The sequence below is a fragment of the Lontra canadensis genome, unplaced genomic scaffold (genome assembly GCF_010015895.1).
Source record: "Lontra canadensis isolate GAN:19392208 unplaced genomic scaffold, GSC_riverotter_1.0 scaffold2, whole genome shotgun sequence".
Classification (NCBI taxonomy): Eukaryota; Metazoa; Chordata; class Mammalia; order Carnivora; family Mustelidae; genus Lontra; species Lontra canadensis.
The window spans coordinates 63,212,189-63,232,249 of NW_022630996.1; the positions used below are offsets into that span (position 1 = coordinate 63,212,189).

General features: G+C 43.1%; 1 protein-coding gene across 1 annotated transcript; it reads right to left on the reverse strand.

Moving 5' to 3' along the window:
• Positions 1-6,237: 6,237 nt before the first annotated feature.
• Positions 6,238-17,428, reverse strand: GATAD1 (GATA zinc finger domain containing 1). Its single transcript, XM_032875306.1, has 5 exons — positions 17,012-17,428; positions 16,092-16,217; positions 14,442-14,501; positions 9,509-9,692; positions 6,238-7,634 (listed from the first exon to the last, which is right to left on the reverse strand). Exons 1-5 carry the CDS (start codon positions 17,261-17,263, stop codon positions 7,444-7,446), a joined length of 813 nt encoding a protein of 270 aa, XP_032731197.1. The 5' UTR covers positions 17,264-17,428; the 3' UTR covers positions 6,238-7,443.
• Between the last annotated feature and the right edge of the window lie 2,633 nt (positions 17,429-20,061).

Consider the following 20,061-nt stretch of genomic DNA (forward strand, 5'->3'; position numbering starts at 1 on the left):
CTTCTGCTAAGCAGGTGGAAAATGGAAGTTAGAGTAATTCAAAATAATGATGATCTTACAAGAAGTTCAGGTCATGATTGCAAGTTTTCTGTTTGTGGCTCAGTAACTAGCTCCTGCCAGTCTGTCATGTTGAATAAGAAATATTAGTTAGTGGTTCCCACTTCTTTAAGAGAGACAGATGGCAGTAGTGTGGGCAGGGGAGAGGGAGAAAGGAAGAAAGGGAGAGAAACCATGTAAATTCAGCCTTGCGCAGAGATATTTCAGAAACAAAATTTAAAATTTTAAGTTGTTTAGATTCTTCGGAACTAAACTGAGGGGGGCGGTTCACTGCATGGGGTGCATTAAATTGAACACAACCCCAGAAAGTGTTGAAAGCAAAGAGTTTTATTATTATTATTCGCCACAAGTAAGGAGAAGGGAAGGTAGCTCCCAAAGCACTGTCTTGCACGGGGTTCGTGTGAGAGGCTTTAACTCAGTGTGCTAGGGAACCAGGGAGAGGAGCTTGACGCATTAAGGAACCTACACATATTTGGCTCCTTAGGCACTTACCTGTGCCTTAGCATAGCACTTACCTGAGGACTTAGCATGTCAACATGCTAGCCCATACACTGCCTGTTAAGGAGGAAATCTTCGTATTATAAAGAACTAAACATAACTTCAGGGCAACTCAGGGGGCCTTCTGCACAGGTCCTCAGCTCCCATATGCCTCAGGCAAGGGGCTATCCATTGGGCTGTCTCCTCGGTGGGAGCTGCTTGTTCTGTGAAACAGACATACCCTCTCCCTGCTTTCCTCCCTCCTCCTCCTCCCTTCTGCTCACACCTTGCAGTCCTATGATAAGAAGAACTCCCTTTGTGTTTTTGCTAACAGTGTTTCTAACAATAGAACTTTCCCAATCTCTTTTGGATCCTACCTATGAAAGTTCTGCAGTGACACTGCAGTGACATTTCCATGACATCTACTTAACTTCTTTAGACCTTGATTTCTATCTCTGTAAAATAAGGGAGTCAGATTAGATGGTCTCTAAACATAGGAAGCTCTGAAAAACTATTTTCCTTCTATGGATCATGAGCCACAGTAATACCTATGAGAATTTGCACTTGTTGAAAAAACTAGATCTATTAACAAAATTAAATCATATCTGCCTAGCAGGTTTCAGCTTGTAAAGCTGGGTGTCAGTTCTTTGGGTGCTCATCCATTGTGCTATTCTGATGCTCAGGGCATCGACGTACTGGGATGGTTGCATGGCTAACCCCTGTGCCTATGGCCCTGCTGCAGGGTTCTCCAGCTTGCTAACAAAGAGGATGCCTGGCTGCAGCCATTCCTCTGGCTGTCTCTCCATGGCCTGCCCTCTTTTCACCAGTTCCCCTGCCACCCGAAGCATGTAGCAGTCACAGTGGTTTGCTGTTATTCTGAATTCCTGAGGCCTTTCCTCGATCTATAATCTAGGACATGAGGGCAGGGAAACACTATTTCTGGGCCTGGGATATTTGTGTCGGAGGCCCAGAAGTAAGGGAGGGAGTCTTGGAGATGGTGGGACTGAGTAAGACATGACCTCACAGAATTGAGGCTGGCCTGGAGGGACCAAGAACAACATGGCTGCCTCCCCAGCAGAAGTAGCTGGGTTGAGAGTTCTGTTACTGTATTCCCTCCCTCTGAGCTCTCACCCCCAGATTTCCAGTTACCTAATGGATACTGAAATCCAGGAAATGTCTCATGGCCCTCGAGTTACAAAACAAGACACAGCTCATCAGTTACTTCTACCTGGAAAGCTACTGCTGTTATTTGTTATCTTCCACAAAATAACACTCGGGTCTTCCTTAATTCATCCTTCTCCCTTAATCTTTACTTCTGACTAGTTACTGAATTCTGTTGACTTTATCTTCTACATACTTATTTTTTTGTGTGATAAAAGACATTACATAAAATTTAGCTTTAGTCACTTAAAAATGTACAAATCAATAATATTAAGTATATTCACAATGTTGTGCAACCATCACTACCCATTTCTCGAGCTTTTTCATCATCTCAAACAGAAATTCTGTACATACCCCTTTCCCCCAGTCCTTTTCTTTCCCTATGAATTTGCCTATCCTGGGTACATCACTCAAGTGGTAGCATACAATGTTTATCCTTCTGTGTTTGGCTTATTTCACTTACCATAACGTTTTCAAGGTTTATGCTTGTTATAGCGAGTATCAGAATTTCAGGCCCTTTTATGGCTGAATGATATTCCACTATATGAATGAATAAACCATATCTTGAGTATCCATTCATCTGCTAATGGACACTTGGGTTGTTTTCATGTGTCTTATTTCAGAATAGAATAATGAAATAGTATAGACTGGGTGGCTTAAGTAACACACTTATTTCTTACAGTTCTGGAAGCTGTGAAGTCCTAGATCAAGGTGCTGACAGAATCAAGGTAGACAGAGAGAGAGAGGAAGGCTCTTATCCTCTTCCTCTTCTTTTCTAAAAAATATTTTATTTATTTATTTGAGAGAGAGAGAGCGCACAGAGGGAGAGGGAGAAGTAAATTCCCCACTGAGCAGGGAGCCCGATGTGGGGCTCAATCACAGGACCCTAAAATCATGACCCAAGCTGAAGGCAGACACCCAATAACTGAGCCACCCAGGTGCCCCTCTTCTTCTTATAGAGATACTAATCCCATCATGGGGGCTCCATCCTCATGATTCCATCCAACTCTAATTCCCAAAGTCCAAAACTTCTAAGTAATCACAGTGGGAGTTAGGGCTTCAACATATACATACTGGGGGCACACAAACATTCAGCTCAGAACACCATCTTTTGGTCTAGATATCCATTCTAAAATAGCATTTTTTCCTGATTATATAAGTATTAGATATAAGTAATACAAACTACAAAATACAAAAAATGAAAGTATAAATAAGAATATAAAGTTCAGGGGCGCCTGGGTGGCTCAGTGGTTAAAGCCTCTGGCTTCAGCTCAGGTCACGATCTCAGAGTCCTGGGATCCAAGCCCCGCATTGCGCTTCCTGCTCGGCAAGGATCCTGCTCTCCACTCCCCCCGCCTGCCTCTCTGCCTACTTGTGATTTTTGTCTGTCAAATAAATAAATAAATAAAATCTTAAAAAAAAAAAAGAATATAAAGTTCACTGTTAATGCTAAATATGTCACTGACATTTTATTTCCACTCTATGTTTATATGCATGTAGGTGTTCTACAGAATCAGAACCATTCATTGTTCATGCGGTTCTATATTGTTTTACACCGAGCATTTTTTAAAGATTTTTTAAAAATTCATTCATTTGAGAGCGAGTGGGAGCACAGTAGTGGGGAGCAGTAGAGGGAGAGGCAGACTCCCCACTGAGCAGGGAGCCCAAGATGGGGCCCAATCCCAGGACCTTGGGATTATGACCTGAGCTGAAGGCAGGTGCCCAGCTGACTGAACCACCCAGGTGACCCTGCACTGAGCATTTTTATAAGCATGTTTCATTGCCTAAAATTCCATTACAAACATACCAGAATTTGTATCTTCAGGTTGTTTCTTGTTTTTCATTATTTTAAACAATACTGGAAACAACCTCTTCTTACACATATTTTTGTCCACATTTCATATCTTCTTAGCAAGGATTCCTAGTGGTGCTTAGGTCCCTGGCCCGTAATGGTCCCTGCCCCCCGAATTCACACCTTTATGTAGTCCTCTCCCACACTATACCTACCAGGGTTGGTCTGTGACCACCAGCATATGGCAGAAGTGATGGCCTGTCACTTCCAGATTAGGTTATAAAAGGATGGTGGTTTCTGTCGTGGGTACGGGTGCTCTCTCCCTCTTTCTATATCATGGATCATTCATGCTGGTGGAAGCCATGTTGTGAGCAACGCTATGGAGAGGCCAGCATTGTGGAAAACTGAAGCCTTCTGCCAACAGCCACATGAGTGAGCTAGTTTTCCTCTTTTATTTTGGTTTGGTTTTTATTTTGTATACACATCTTTCTGACAGAAATTTAGAATTTTATGTAATGCCTGGCTGGTTCTGTCTCAGGGTTGTGAGTTTAAGTCTCACGCTGGGCGTAGAGCTTACTTAAAAAACAAAACTAAACAAAACACAAACAGTAAAGATGGCTACTGATAGAAAGAAAAAAAAGACAAGGAGGATTACAAAAATTCCTTAAGAAAAAAATTTACAAACTCATTATACAATGGGGCACCTGGAGCATGTGACTCTTGATCTCAGAGTCATGAGTTCAAGCCCCAAACTGGGAGTAGATTTTACTTTAAAAAAAAAAAAATTAAAAAATAGGGGCATCTGAGTGGCTCAGTTGGTTGTGTCCACCTCGTGGTTTCGGTTCAGGTCATAATCTCAGGGCCTTGGGATCTCCCCAGCATCAGGGTCCACGTTCAGCAGGGAGTCTCCTCAAGAGTCTCTCCCTCTGCCCTTCCCCCTGCTCACAGTCTCTCATGCTCTCAAATAAATAAATCTTTAAAAAATAAGACAATATATTAAATAAATAAAAATCTTATAATTCAGTCTGTCCATCTTTCCCTATGTGACCTCATTACCTTCTAATTTAAAACATTTACCAAAGTAAATGTAATACACATAGTACCAAAAAAAAAAAAAAGGCCAAATAATTCTAAATAGCTTATCATGAAAAACAGTAGTTCAATGCATTATCCTTCAGTCTCAGCAACTGTATCAGTCAGGATTTGATCAGAAAAACAGAAACACTAAGGAGGATCTAGAATAAAGGATCCAAGCTAGAGATTTTACTTTATATACTGCGGGAGCCTGTTGAACAGTCTGTGGAAGGCTTCTGCTTCTGTGTCTGGCACTGGGGCCAGCGGGGCAGGCAGTCTGGAATGGAAGATGGACTTGAAGTGAAGGAGAGGAAGGACAAATTTGAATCTGTATCAGCCAAGACCCTGAATGGTTTGGGATGAATTTTCCAGATACTCCTGTCAAGATTTGTGTATAGGAATTACTTAAAGCTCATTCTAAAAACATCTTGCCAAAACAATCCTAAAAAATTGAAAATAATCTTAAAAACAATCTTAAAAACAATCTTAAAAATATTAATCTGATAAAAATTTGAAATTCTGCTTGACCATAGAGAATCTGAAATTTAAGCCAAAGTTAGTATGCACTAGTATTAACTAAAATATCAACAGGCATTTATTTCAGTGAACAGCATCCAACTTGGACTCTACACTAAGCACCTGCCATAAGTAAGGACCCAAGTTAGGTACTGTGGGAGTTCCAAAAATGAGTAAATAAAACACACCATCTCTGGGATGCCAGGCTGGCTCAGTCGGTTAAGCATCTACCTTCGGCTCAGGTCATGATCCCGGGGTCCTGGGATTGAGTCCCGCATCAGGCTCCTTGCTCAGTGGGGGGCCTGCTTCTCCCTTTGCCTGCTGCTCCCTCTGCCTGTACTGACAAATAAATAAAATCTTAAAACGACGACACAACAACATCTCTGTCCTCCAGGAAGCACAGGGGTGTGGGTAGGGCTAATTGAAGCAGAAACTTAAGTGCAACAGTAGAAGAGGATATTGAATGATTTCAAGGCTCCATGGGAATCTGGAAAGGTCTCATGGAGAAAGAGGATTTGAGGGCCTTAAGAAAGGCCTTTGGGGTGGAGTTGAAGGGAACAATATAAACAAGAGTTCGGCCAGCAAAGTGAGGAGGGTATTGAGGGAAACATTTCAGTGGTAGGGAGAAGGAGACAAGGCTGGGAATGTAGACTGGGGCCATATTGGGGTATGTCTTCAATAACAAGAGAAAAGGAATGAATTTACCTGGTACGCAGTGGATGCCATTGGTATTTGTTGAGGAAGAAAGTGAAAATTTAATCTTTATTTTTAAAAATATTACACAATTATTTACCAATTTATAAACAAATGGTATGCGTATATACTGATTTTTTTTATAATTTTATTTTTTTTTCAGCATAACAGTATTCCTTGTTTTTGCACCACATCCAGTGCTCCATGCAATCCGTGCCCTCTCCAATACCCACCACCTGGTTCCCCCAACCTCCCTATACTGATTTTTCAATATATCCTCATTTTAATAAGTTTCATACATTATTTTTTTAATCAATTGGCCACTCTTTGAAATTTTCCTAAAATCAATTCTGTATTGATCTATTGCTCCAAATTATGAGCAAAACACTGATGTTTTCTGTTCATACCATTTTTACATAGAAAGCCCCATATTAATTGTTTAAATGAAATAAATCCAAAGTAAATATAAGGTAAAAAATACATTTTAATCCAAAAGTTTGAATACTGGCACTCAGCTATTTACAGTGGTATTTACAATCAATTTACAGTAACATTTGTGGAGAGAACTATGAACACAGAGCTACCTACAGTTGCTTCCTTCTAACATACAAACCATAACTATGCAGAAAAATGTTAACAGCTAAAACTGCTACAACTCAAAATCATTATGATTAAATTAGATTCCAGCAAACTTTACTGGGGTTGAAAAATGCTGGTTAAGTCAGGATAGAATAGGTGGGTGTGTGCAACCCCCATTTCTTCCAATTTCCACATTGTTATTCCCTTCGTTAGCTGACCTGCACTTAAGTAAAACCTATACCTGAATTCTGACAATTTCATAAAAAACAGGGTGTCTAAGACTTTATTTTAGGCCTGTTACTATGAGTCTACAGCAGATGGTGTAAGTAGACTTTTTTAAAGATATTAATGCTTACGACCTATTAGTCATTTTTCTGACTGCCCAATGGTTGTTTTAATGATAGTCAAGAAACTACCAAGGGGGATGCCTGAACACTACATGATTCCTATGTGCTCTTCACGAAGCTGACTATCTGCATTGTAAAATTTTATGGTTTGATTGGGAGCCTCACTTTGAGAAGGGAGATGGAAACAATGCAGATCGACAAAATAACTCTGAATCTGTTTGCTACAGAATACAGTTTTTTAAAGCTGAGGCTACTAAAATCATCTACCAACCACTATCTCTAAGGTTAAAGTCTATCTAGCATTTTCTAGATGAAAAAATAAAGCTTATGTCACTTTGTGATAAACACAGTTGGTCATAGCTACACTTTATTTGATTAAGTCCTTGGTCAGAAATCCAACCTTAATTAATACTTTGTTCTAGTAGAAAAATACAATCCATTGATTGTAACGAGTTTCTAGAAATAAACCATGGAGAAAAATACATACTACCTGTTCCTAATGGTCCCCTTGGAAATTGCACCCTTTGCCTGGGAAGATACACATATAGAATATATTTAACTTCAAAATATATTTAATTCCTTGTTATCCCTTTTAAATTTCCAAGTAATAAACAAGCTAATGATTACTGGGTAGTTAGGGAAGAATTTTTAGTCATCCTTCCATCTAAGAATTTCATGAAAGAAACACGTGGCATATGTTACAAGAGTATGAATACAAGATGACTGGAAGAAGTTTCACTTTCTAAACTATAAATGGTTGGCAACTGTTTCCTTAATAGTGATTGCAGGAGTGGGTCCAACATGAGTCCATATGTAGCCCTTCTCTGGTCTGGTCGGAACTGTGGGAAATGGTGATGAACGGGACTTGAAATATTCAGAAGGTGCATGACACACAAATTCCAAGTATTCCATTTTCCTTGGAAGATCCTCCTCTGGTCCTAAAGGCAGTCAATGGAAAGATTAAACACATTTTTGAACATATATATCATTTTCATAAAAGATGAACATTCCTAGATGCTAGGAGAAACCACTCTGGTGGTGGTGACCTGACCATAGTCCTTGATACATGTAGTATTCTGAAGTCCATCTCTGTATTCTCTAGTTTAGTTGTTCAACTCCCCCAAACAGTGACTCAATACAGAAAGGATTCTAAAAATTGTATTAGTACTATACAGTGTACAGTGTTCATTTTATGCCCACACCGTTCTAAGTACTGAGTACATAAAACGATACTTTGAGTCCTCACAACTGTGCTCTGAGGAAGGCACTGTTATTTTAAAATTTTATTTATTTATTTATTTATTTTTAAAGATTTTATTTATTTGACAGAGAGAGATCACAAGTAGGCAGAGAGGCAGGCAGAGAGAGAGAGGGAAGCAGGCTCCTTGCTGAGCAGAGAGCCCGAAACGGGGCTCAATCCCAGGACCCTGAGATCATGACCTGAGCCGAAGGCAGAGGCTTAACTCACTGAGCCACCCAGGTGCCTGGAAAACACCGTTATTATTCCTGTTTTATGAGTGAGAAAAGGAGACACGAGAGATTGAGGAACTTGTCCATAGCCACACGGCTATAAGTGCTGGGTGAGGAACCAGATCGTCCAGCTCTGTGTGCTCTGAACCCCTATGCCGTGCTCTCTGCTCCCGTGTCTGAGGATTGGGAGGAGTGGGAGATGGGAGAGGAGCCCCACAAGTGATTCTCCACATCTCTGCCTCCACCAAGAATCCTGTCCTACAGATCATTCAGATTAAAGTCCACTCTTCTATGTACCTACAAGCAAAGGCTAAAACTGATCACATATCAAACTTCACGCACAGGTGAGACTAATAGCAGCACATTAACTGTCCCTGAGTTCCCTCTGGAAAACAAAACAAAACTCTGTATGCGAACGTAATGCATGCTCATTGCAGAAAGGCTGAAAATAAGAGGTAACTTACAAACTCTGAACATTCTTAAAAACCTGTATTAAGGGGCACCTGGGTGGCTCAGTGGATTAAAGCCTCTGCCTTTGGCTCAGGTCATGATCCCAGGGTCCTGGGATCAAGCCCCTTTCGGGCTCTCTGCTCAGCAGGGAGCCTGCTTCCCCTCCTCTTTCTCTGCCTGCCTCTCTGCCTACTTGTGATCTCTGTCTGTCAAATAAATAAATAAAATCTTAAAAAAAAATGCCTAAATAAGCGTCATTCCTGAGCAATAAATTCTTTTAATAGAGTTTAACACGGGGTCACTCAGAAAAATCTTATCCACATCACTTTTTAGTAGGTATATACTGCCCTAACTCAAAATAACCCATAGCACTCAAACCCCAGCTACATAAAATGTCTTTCATATTTTCTACAAAGCTCTTTACTTTTTAACATTAAATGAGGCTTATGTTTGTTATGGATTGCATTATATTCTCCCCAATCCGTTTGTTGAGGCCCTAAGCCCCACTGGGATGGTATTTAGAGATGGGGCTTTTGAGGAGATAATTAAGGTTACATGAGGTGATAGGCTGGAGCCCTAACCTGATAGGACTGATGTTCTTCTACGGTGAGGAGACGCTAGGAGTGTGCACACACAGAGGAAAGGCCACGTGAAGACTCAGCGAAAAGGTGACCGCCTCCAAGCCAGGAAGAGTGCTTTCACCAGAAAGTGACCCTGACAGCACCTTGATCTTTCACTTCCAGCCTCCAGAAGTGTGAGAAAATAGGTTTTGTGTTTATCCCACTTGGCCCATGGTACTTTGTTATGGCAGCCCAAGCAGACTAATAGCTTCTGTTACATAATAGAAGAGAGTTCCCTGCGTTCAGGAACCTGTACCCCTTGTCAAACTCACCGATGATGTAAGACGCAGGATCAAACTGGTCCCTAGGGCTTGAGAGGGTGGGAATGAGCCACGTCAGGGCGGCGCTTTTCTCACAGTACTGGTCCTGGATGAAGCCCCGGATCTGAGCATAGTAGGGCTTTCCATCTTGTTCATCAATCACCGAAACAACATCTCCAATTTGGTAATATACTCCCTGGGAGAAACAGAAGACAATCCCATATTTGAAATAGAAATAGAGAAAAGCACCAGAGCTCCCCAACACGAAATGAACAGTTTGCACAGTGGTCAGTAAAACACCTTTGAGATGGTCCAATGCATCAATGCTTATATGGTTGATGCCAATTCTTCCTTTCTTTTTTTTTTTTAAGAGAGAGAGCAAGCTTGAGTGGGGGTGGAGGGACCCCCAAAGAGAGAGGGAGAGAATTTTTTTTTAAGGTTTATTTATTTTAGAGAGAAAAAGACAGCGTGTGTGCCCACTGTTGGAGGGACAGAAGGAGAGGGAGACAGAGTCTTAAGCAGACTCCCTGCTGAGCACAGAGCCAATGTGGGGCTTGCTCTCATAACCCTGAGAACAGGACTTGATGTGAAATCAAGTTGGATGCTTAACTGATTGCACCACACAGGCACCCCTTTTTGTTTTATTTTTGAGGGGGGGAGAGAGAATTAAGTTTGCTCCACATTGAATGGGGCTTAAACTCACGACCCTGAGATCATGACCTGAGCTGAGGTCAAGATTGGGACGCTCAACTGACTGAGCCACCCAGGGGTCCTGGATATCAATTCTAAAGTTGTTCACTCTTAAATAAAAATTATACACACCCCCAAAAACATGCATCTGGAGAAAACATTTTCATAAAGACACTTTGATTTTATTCAGAACAATGATACTCCCTATTTTTGGGGCTACAGCCACTGAGCTGTAGAAAGGGGAAGTGACCTTACTAAAGGCTACTTGAGGCAGGAATGCAGCTGGGGCTCCTTCACTGGCTCCAGGGTCCATCTCTGTCCTATACTGAAAAGCAATGCTTACCTGACGAGAATACGTTCTACACTCCTTCCTCCTTGGCCATCCATAAAGAAAATGGACACCACACATTCAAACCCAAAGAAACGAGAGAAACTCCTCTGATTATAACCGGTCTTCAGGCTAGGTCCCTTGCCATTCACTAAGCTATCTGCCCAAAAGACAGCTACCTGCGTTTCCAGCACTCACGGCTTCAGGTCTTATCCCTGCTCCACCTCGCAGCCAACTAACTCATCCGTTGTGTCTGTGTCAAGCCCTCCTTATGACTCTGCCTGTGTCATCTGTTGCATGTCTAGTTCCCTAGGTCTTCAAAAGGAAATAATTTCTCCCTTGAACATCCATAATGGCTGATCCAAATCTTTATGGTTCCCAGCACTCCCTTAGGTGGGTGTGGTTCTCAGCCGGCAAAAGTAACCTTGACTTGACCAAGTGTGATTTATCATGGCTTCCATCAAAATAGGGCCTTGGCAGGAGGGAAAGCTGCTGGAGTGTGCCCTTCAACCATAAAAATAATTCTGAAGAAATATTTCCAGTGAGTGAGTGGTGACTGGAGTTTTTCCTGGTGGATCCTTCAACTGTGTTGCATGTGGATCGTTTACGGAAGGGCAGAGTGAATGCGGGCCACAATCTGCTACTTGGTAGTTCATGTCCATCATCAGGTGGTCCTGGGAGCCACTACTCAACGTTTTAGTAATTTGTCACATAAATACTTTGCATTTATAGTTTGCTTTGTCTACACATAGAATCATTATTCCCAAATTACAAATGATTAAGAGGGTCTTGCTTAATATAGACACTCAAATATATGCTGAATGAATATTAACTCAAAATACATAATAGTGTGGAAACAGAACTGCAAGGCAAAGACAATGTCTTACTGAAAGATTCCAGGGGTGCCTGGGTGGCTCAGTTAGTTGAGTGTTGGACTCTTGCTTTCGGCTAAGGTCATTATCTCAGGGTTGTGCTCAGTGGGGAATCCATTTGAGATTCTCTCTTTCTCTCTTTGCCCCCCTCCCTGCTTGCTCATATGCTCTCTAAAATAAATACATCTTTTTTTAAAAGATTTTATTTATGTATTTATTATTTATTTGAGAGGCAGAGGGAGAGAGAGAGTACAAGGGGAGGCAGAGGAAGGAGAAGTAGACTCCCTGCTGAGCAAGGAGCCCGATACGAGACTTCATCCCATGACCTGAGTCAAAGGCAGACACTTAACCAACTGAGCCACCCAGATGTGCCTAAATAAATAAATCTTATGAAAAAAAAAAAAAAAAAAAGATTCCAGTAGCAAGCAGTATCTGGAACCTGGTTAACTGTTTGTTAGTCTGTGTTGTGTTGTGCATGGATATACAGAAAGCACTAATCATGACTAAGGCACTTAGTCCAGGGAGTCCCTTCATTTGCAGGGCGGTTTCAGGGTTTCTGGCAGAAGAGAAAGAAGATCAACGCAATACTGTGGACACCAGATTAGGAGGAAGCAGAGCTGTTCATGCGGCTCTTTTGCCAGGGAGGCCGTTCAACCCTTTGGGGTCCTGGGTGCCCATACTCCTGGCTGTCAAACCCAGCGGCTGCCCTCAGCTCCCTCTGGCATGCCTGATCTGGGCTCGAGTTCAGCAGATGGCAATGACCTCTTAAGCCCTCCTGCCCCAGTGCTACCTGCAGCAGCAGCCTCTGCAGTCCTGCGTATCGGCAGCAGGACCTCAACATTTTGGTGCACTTTGTCCTTATTGTCTAACGAACAGGGGCGGCAGACAGCAATAAGAAATACAATATTTGAGGGGTGCCTGGGTGGCTCAGTCTGTTAAGCACTTAAGCGTCTGACTTTGGTTCAGGGAGTGATCTCCCGGTCTTGGGATAGAGCCCTACAGCAGGCTTCCCGCTCAGTGTGCACGTGCACGCACATGCGCGCTCTCTCTCAAAAAAATAAATAAAAAAAATCTTAAAAAAAAAAAAAAAAAGAAATATGATACTTGTAATAACAGGTTCCACACACCTTTTGCCTTTTGGTTGAGACATGCCTGGAAATCATTAGTACACTAAATCCTTAGCCAAACCAGTTGTTTCTTTCTTTCTTTCTTTTTTTTTAAGTTTATTTATTTATTTAAGTAATCTCTATACCCAACATGGGGTTTGCACTCACAGCCCCAACGTCAAGAGCTGTATGCTCTACTGATTGAGCCAGCCAGGTGCCTCCCAACCAGTTGCTTCCGGACTTAATCTGTAAACTATGTTCAGCTTTGAGAGTGATACACGAATTTGAAAACCTGACGATGCTAATTTCTACTATTCATTGAGTGCTTACTCTGCTAAGTGCTTAACAAACAGGACCTCGCGTGACCCACTGACGTGGCTACTATTTACAACCCCTCTTTTATAGATGAAGAAACACCAGAGAGGCTGGTCTCAACGCAGTCACACAGCCACTTGCCCATGGGGCCAGGAGCTGAGCTCTGCCAGCAGACTGCCTCGCTCCATGACTTGCTGGCGAGAGAATCGTTGACAAGTTCTTGAAACTCTCTGTGCTTCACTCTTCATCCATAAAACGGAGAAAACAGTAGCACTTCATGGAGTGGAGTTTACTTCAAAGAACGAAGTAAAGCCTATGAAGCGCTCACCTCAAGGCCTGACACACACCAAGCACATACTAAACTTTAGCGACTTTATTATTAGCAATGCCTGAAATGCTGGAAACATAGGAGCAATGTTTGCCTGTGTAGAGGCTGTTCTAGATTACACAGATCCTGGGCTACTGACAACACAAAAGGTACACACAGAGTATCACACTTGAGTTTCTCAGTGTTTGGTCCACTTGGGTCAGGTATGAAGCACTAACTGATGCCAATAGTTCAGACCCCAAAACACCAACAGCATGTAATGGCTGCTGCCTGTGTCAGGACCGCCAGGCTGTGGAAGCCGTTTCTGTGTTGCAACTGCTTTCCTAAGCCTTCTGGTTAGAAAATAATGATATGTCATGTCTCCCGCCAAAGGAGCACGTTGTCTGTGGGCTCTGGCCCTAGGAAACCTGACTTCCTCACTCTTTTTTTTTTTAAAGATTTTATTCATTTATTTGACAGAGCTCACAAGTAGGCAGAGAAGCCAGCAGAGAGAGGGGGAAGCAGGCTCCTTGCTGAGCAGAGAGCCCGATGCGGGGCTCAATCCCAGGACCCTGGGATCATGACCTGAGCCGAAGGCAGAGGCTTAACCCACTGAGCCACCCAGGCGCCCCAGTGACTTCCTCACTCTTTTATCAAAATATTTTGGACTCTCACCATCTGCTTCTTATAGATGTTAACCCCTGCTACTGCCCTAATTCCTCTCACTTCTGCTTAAAGGCATTTTAGAATCTCTCTGCCTCCCCAACCCACTAGATATCAAGTCTCTACTCCCTCTTTCGCCCAAGTCCCCGTTTTGTGCTTCTCCCACAGTGACTGTCACAGTGATGAGGGTGGCTCATGCTTTCATGACTCCACACTATACAATAGCATTTTAAAATATTTAAAAATACCATGTTTCAATAAGCAACTACCCCTCCTATCTCAGCTCTGGATGAAATGTTTTATACCTGCCATATACAGGGAAAACTAGCTTAGAAAAGAACAAAAAATAGGTGCTTGGGTGGCTCAGTCATTAAGCATCTGCCTTCGGCTCAGGTCATGATCCCAGAGTCCTGGGATGGAGCCCCACATCAGGCTCCCTGCTCAGTGGGAAGCCTGCTTCTCCCTCTCCCACTCCCCCTGCTTGTGTTCTCTGTCTCACTGTCTCTGTCAAATAAATAAAATCTTAAAAAAAAAAAACAAAAACAAAAACAAAAAACAGTCACACGTTATACAGAGGAGCAGAGACATTTAGACAAATCCAACATTTGGCAGTATATCATACAACAGGCCCAAATCATCCCTCAGTAACTCTATAGATGCTTACCTTGTAGAAGATTGATTCTGCAGTGATTATAGTGGAAACAGACTCAGGAGCTTTGATGGGCTAGGGGAAAAAAAAAGTAAAAATATTAGCACATTCCTAGTGTGTATGTGTGTGTAGCGTATACAGGCATTTTTCCAGTCATCTACAAGAGTTCTATGACTTAAGAAATACTAAATCTGTTGCTCGTTGACAAGAAGTGCAATAAAAAGCTGAACGATTTTCTGAATGTTGTGGCAAAGCACAGTCTGAGTAATTCTGTGGCTATATCTGCTACTGTCAGCTTAAAAGTTGCTGAGAACTAAAGCACAAGCTTCTGACATTGCCGCTGAGATCTATCTCAAGCGCTTTCGAAGCTTCATTACATACTAACATTGGGTTGGAAACAATATCCTGGCTGTGAAGGCCTGGCCATAACAGGAGCGGAAGGCATAAAACATGTGTAGGTGAACACAAGGTGAAAAAGTGTCTCCTTGAAGACGTGTTCCGTCTCAACTTAACAATGGAACCAGCTGGGGATCAGCTAGTCATCAGAAGTAACTTTCCAGCGAGGCTGAACTCAGCTTACATGAAACTTCCTTGGAGTCCTAAGTTGTTTGCCACCATCCAGCCATTACTGCCATCCCTTCTTAAGCTGTAGTACACGCTTACATGCCACAACACGAAAACCAGGCCTCCCCAAATGTGTCTTGGGAACAACCTTGAAGAGGGGTTGCTAGCAAAACAGATACTAAAATAATTGCGGAGTAGACTCCACCACACAGAGGAGGAAACTGTGAGCGATACGACTACAGTCACATGCATTTACTTAACACACTTTGCAACAGGTGCCTCATTTTAAGAAAACCAAATTATAAAAGTTTTAAATCAGTTAGGGGCAACTATTCTGATTAAGAATCCGCAATCGGCACAAGAATTTACTTGTGTTTCACAAATGAATACGCCCATCTTCTGAAATGCCTTCACTGGTAAGGGAAGCATTCCTGTTCTGAAAGGAAAGAACATCAACCTGAGGTTTAAAAAAGTAGACTACAACGCACCATCCACTGTGTATGACCATTTTCCCCTTGTGTTACAAAAATACTGAGAGTTTACTGCAAAAACAGGTGCTTTCAACTACCCCCGGCACAAGTTTTTCAACCATCCAGTTTTTACAGTAGAAGAAAGGTTTGGCAAAATTTTTGATTCACATTCATCAGCTGATTATCATAAGTCAGTAAGATACATTTTCTGGGGCTGTAATAACAAACAAATATGGAAATGAATGAGTTCCAGTATTATTTACTTTGATCTTTAAGGAATAAAAAAAAAGTTTCCCCCTAATATATCCGACCATATCAAGAAACATAACCCCACCTCCTCCTTGCAGAAAGGACCCAATCAAATGCATTCAAGGTTTATGTTTCTTTTAGACTCATATTTTATATTTTCCAGTGAAAAAAATTAAAAGCTAAAAAAAGAGAAAGGATATTATTAACTATAAACAGTAAGCTTCCTGCAACGGAGCTCACTTTTAAGAAGTGTGGACCACTCCCCAGAATACCGCAGAAAGGCGGGGAAGAACAAAGTTCAGATGAGAGATGAAGGCGCTGACAGGACACACTACACACACAATGCCATTACTGTAAAAGACACTGTCCACAATCATCTTACGTTTTTTAATTTAAAAATATGTCTTCTCCCTTTTCCTTTCGTGGAAACTTTCTTTTCAGCAGCTGGAGCAGATTTGTATTTAGTGTTTCTGAGCCGAGCAGACCTCCTGTGAATTTCCTGCTTACTCTGTTATACAAACAATTAAAGAACAAAAAAAGATAAAGAAATAAAATTGTAGAAAGATTGCTGTCCCGATACCACCATCTTACAAGGACTTCAGAGTATCCACCTAATGCTATTTAAAAATTAAGTAAGAATGTGGCTTTTCTATTTACCCTGTTGTAATCCCAGAACTGGGCTAATTAAAACAGGGAGGGCCCTAGACAAGCATCTCCAGAGCCTCCAAAAAGGTGTGAACTACTTACAATAGGTCATGGGAGAGGTGCACCAGGAAGTCTAGGCCAAAGCAAGAACAATTCGTTTGTTGTGTTTATAGTGCAGAACATCCCTTAACAACTCAGCTCCCCAACCCCAGGGAGCGGGCTAGGTATGGAACTTTCTACAATGGAATACTTACGCTGCCAATTAAAACAATGACATGGTAATCTTACTTAATAACATTAACTAATAATAAACTTTAACAGGGAAAGTGGGTCCAGGAGCATGACCCGTTTACGTGTGTGTATACGTGTGTGTATTGAGAGGTCTGGTTACTACCGCAAATGTGATTACGACGACGGGGATTTCTGAAGGGTTTTAAATTGTCTTGCTTCTTTACACTTTCAATTTCCCACAATAACAAAAGGTGCTTAGAATGGGCCAAATCAGAGATCTCATCGTGGGTGGGAGCTGGCGCGCCTCTCTAGCAGGGTCACCGAGATCGGGAGAGCCCACGCGCGCGCCCCGTCCCCGGCCCGCCCATCTCCGCCCACCCCACGCCGGGTCGGACTTCGCCCGCCAGAGGGGCCGAAGGAGCTCACCTGCTTGCCGCTCCCGCCCCCGTTGCTCTGCGGAGGGGCAGCCGAAGTGCTGGCGAAGGTCGCCGCGCCGAAGCCGCCACTGCCGCTGCTGCCCCCAGTCCCACCAGTCGCCCCCGAGCCGGCGCCCCCGCCGCCCGCGCCGCCCCGGCCCGTGCAGTGGTGGCAGAGGATATCCCCCTGCGGGCTCTTCTTCCACATGGAGGACGACGTGGTCTTGCAGACGCTGCATGTGGGCTTCAGGCCCAGGGGCATCGTGGCGGGCTCGGGCGGCCCCCGCGGGCGCAGCGATACGGGAATGGCGACCGCCGGCCCGGGCCGCCCGCTGGTCGGCCCGCCACTCCCAGCGACAGGAAGAGCGGCGCGGCCGCGGAGCTGTCCACGCAGGGACCGGAGGGCGACCGCTGCCCCCTGGAGGCGGGAAGGCCGTTCCACCCGCTCTTCGACCGGCAACAGCCGCGGGCGGCCCACAGCGCCGGGAGGCTGGCCCGGGGGCGGGGCCTGGCCTGGAAGGCTTCCGGCGATGGGTGGGGCCTGAGCGGCGCAGGCCTCCGCAGCCCCCCGACCGGAAATGCCCTGTTCGCAACATTCGTACCTGGTAGCCTTCTGGGGAACGATGTTGCACAGTTTTTGGCTTTAGGTGTGGGATTGACAGGTAAAATGCAGAACGCCAGATTAAATTCGAATTTCAGACAAGCAACGATTAATATTTTGATATGCGTGTATCCCACGCAGCATTCGTTGTTTACCGGAAATTCAGATTTAACTGGGTGTGCTGGATTTTTATTTGCTAAATCTGACATTCCTGCTGAGGACGCCTTTACACTCCTAAAAATTATAATTTAGACCCTCAAGTACTTTTGTTTATATGAGTTGTATCCATTTATGCATTAGAAGTGGAAACACGTTTTAAAGCCTACGATGTCAAGCACACGTTCCTTATCATAGATCCTGTAGCCTCTGATCAGCACGCCTGTGATGGCATCAGAGTGGAAAGACAACGGGTTTGGCCTAGAGAGCATTATGACAAGCCAGCTCCCCTCTGTCTAATGTGGCTAGCAGAACAAGCCTCACCAGGGAAAGGAGTCTCTGCATTTCAGCCTCACTTCCTAGCTTAGTGGTTGCATACCTGTTTTCAGGATCCTGGGTTTTCTAGACTTGATACACTTGGAGACATCCCAATGAACATGCTGGTGGCATGGCCCGGGGAGAGAAAGAAGAAAACTTGTATTGAATGCCTACGATGTCACAAAATCTCATTTAGTGCTTATGACAACACTGAAAGAAGCTACTACCCCTATTTTATTGTAAACTGATGATCAATGGAGGGACCATGATTCGGACCCCTGGCAGACACAACCTCTGCTCTGACACCACATCCCAAGGCCCTCAAAAAGCCCTGGGGCCTGGGCTGTGGCTCAGGCATTCTTGCTCTGAATCTAGGTTTCCCCAATAGTAGAATGAAATATTAACCACTTTCCAGTACCTTCGTGGGGATTAAGACCAACTGTAAAAGTGGTTGAGGAAAATAGATAAGGACTGTTGTCTCCTTGTTTTAGAACCATTTGCCCAGTGAGGGGCATCTAGGAGTCGCGGTGAGGAGTCCATGTGAGGTTGTAATCATCTTCTACATAAATTTCATGCACCCTAATGCATGTCTCCATCTCCTAGTGTATACTTCTCATCTTCATATAGTATGATGAAGTATATATTACTCCCTCTCATTCACAGAGAACCTTGACCCCTGGCTCACCAGCTTCCTCTCCATCATAGGACACTATCCTGGGTTGGGTCAACATCCACATGAACACCCAAACCCTGTTTCCTCCAGTCTTTCGCAGCCCGCATCTCCATCTCCATCTCCATCTCCATCTCCTGTTTTTGTCAGTTCCCATAGCTTCCAGTCATGCCTCCACCCTTCTAAGATCATCAGGAAGAACTCCCATTTTTTACCTCTTTTATCACAAAGTAACTCTAACCACAAAATCAAGAAATAGAATGTTACCATCACAAAAACACCCACTTGCCCCTTACCCAGAGATAAAAGCTACACTGACTTCTGCCCTCATAGATTTTGTAGATTCCCTTTGGTTAAGAAAGTTCCCTTCTATTTCTATTTGTTTCTATGTGTTGATTACATGGATATATTTCTGAATGTTAAATTAACATTACAACTCCTGGAATGAATCCAACTTGGTCGTGATATACTATCCTTTTCACATATTGCTGGGTTTGGTTTACTAATACTTTTAAGATTTTTGCATCTATGTTCATGAGTAAGATGGGCTTGTAATTTTCCTTTCTTATAATATCTTTGTCAAATTTTTGCATCAAAATTATGTTGGCCATGGGGCTCCTGGGTGGCTCAGTAGGTTGAAGCCTCTGCTTTCAGCTCAGGTCATGATCCCAGGGTCCTGGGATCGAGCCCCGCATCAGGCTCTCTGCTCAGCGGGAGGCCTGCTTCTCTTCCTCTCTCTCTCTGCCTGCCTCTCTGCCTACTTGTGATTTCTGTCTGTCAAATAAATAAATAAAATCTTTAAAAAAAATTATGTTGGCCAAAGTAAAGACTTTGGATTTCATCCTGGGCGACACAAGAAACAATTTAATTGAGGTTCTTCTGTGGACTGATATGAAAGGATAAAGGAAAGAAAGCAATTTATAATTGTATAATTATAAATTATAAACAATGTATAAAATATGATCACTTTATGTAAATTTAAAAGCTGTATGTGTGTGATGAATACTTGTTTTAGTCCATTAGAAAACTGCTGTCAATTGATGGTTACAGAATTGGTGAGGGAGACTTTCACTTTTCACTTTGTATTGTTTGAATTTTTTTCACTACATCATCTGCTCCTTTTATTAAAAAAAAAAAAAAAGAAATTATCTAATGGGAGGGGCACCTGGGTGGCTCAGTGGGTTAAGCCTCTGCCTTCAGCTTGGGTCATGATCTCAGGGTCCTGGGATCAAGCCCTGCATTGGGCTCTCTGCTCAGCGGGGAGCCTGCTTCTCCCTCTCTCTCTGCCTGCCTGTCTACTTGTGATCTCTCTCTC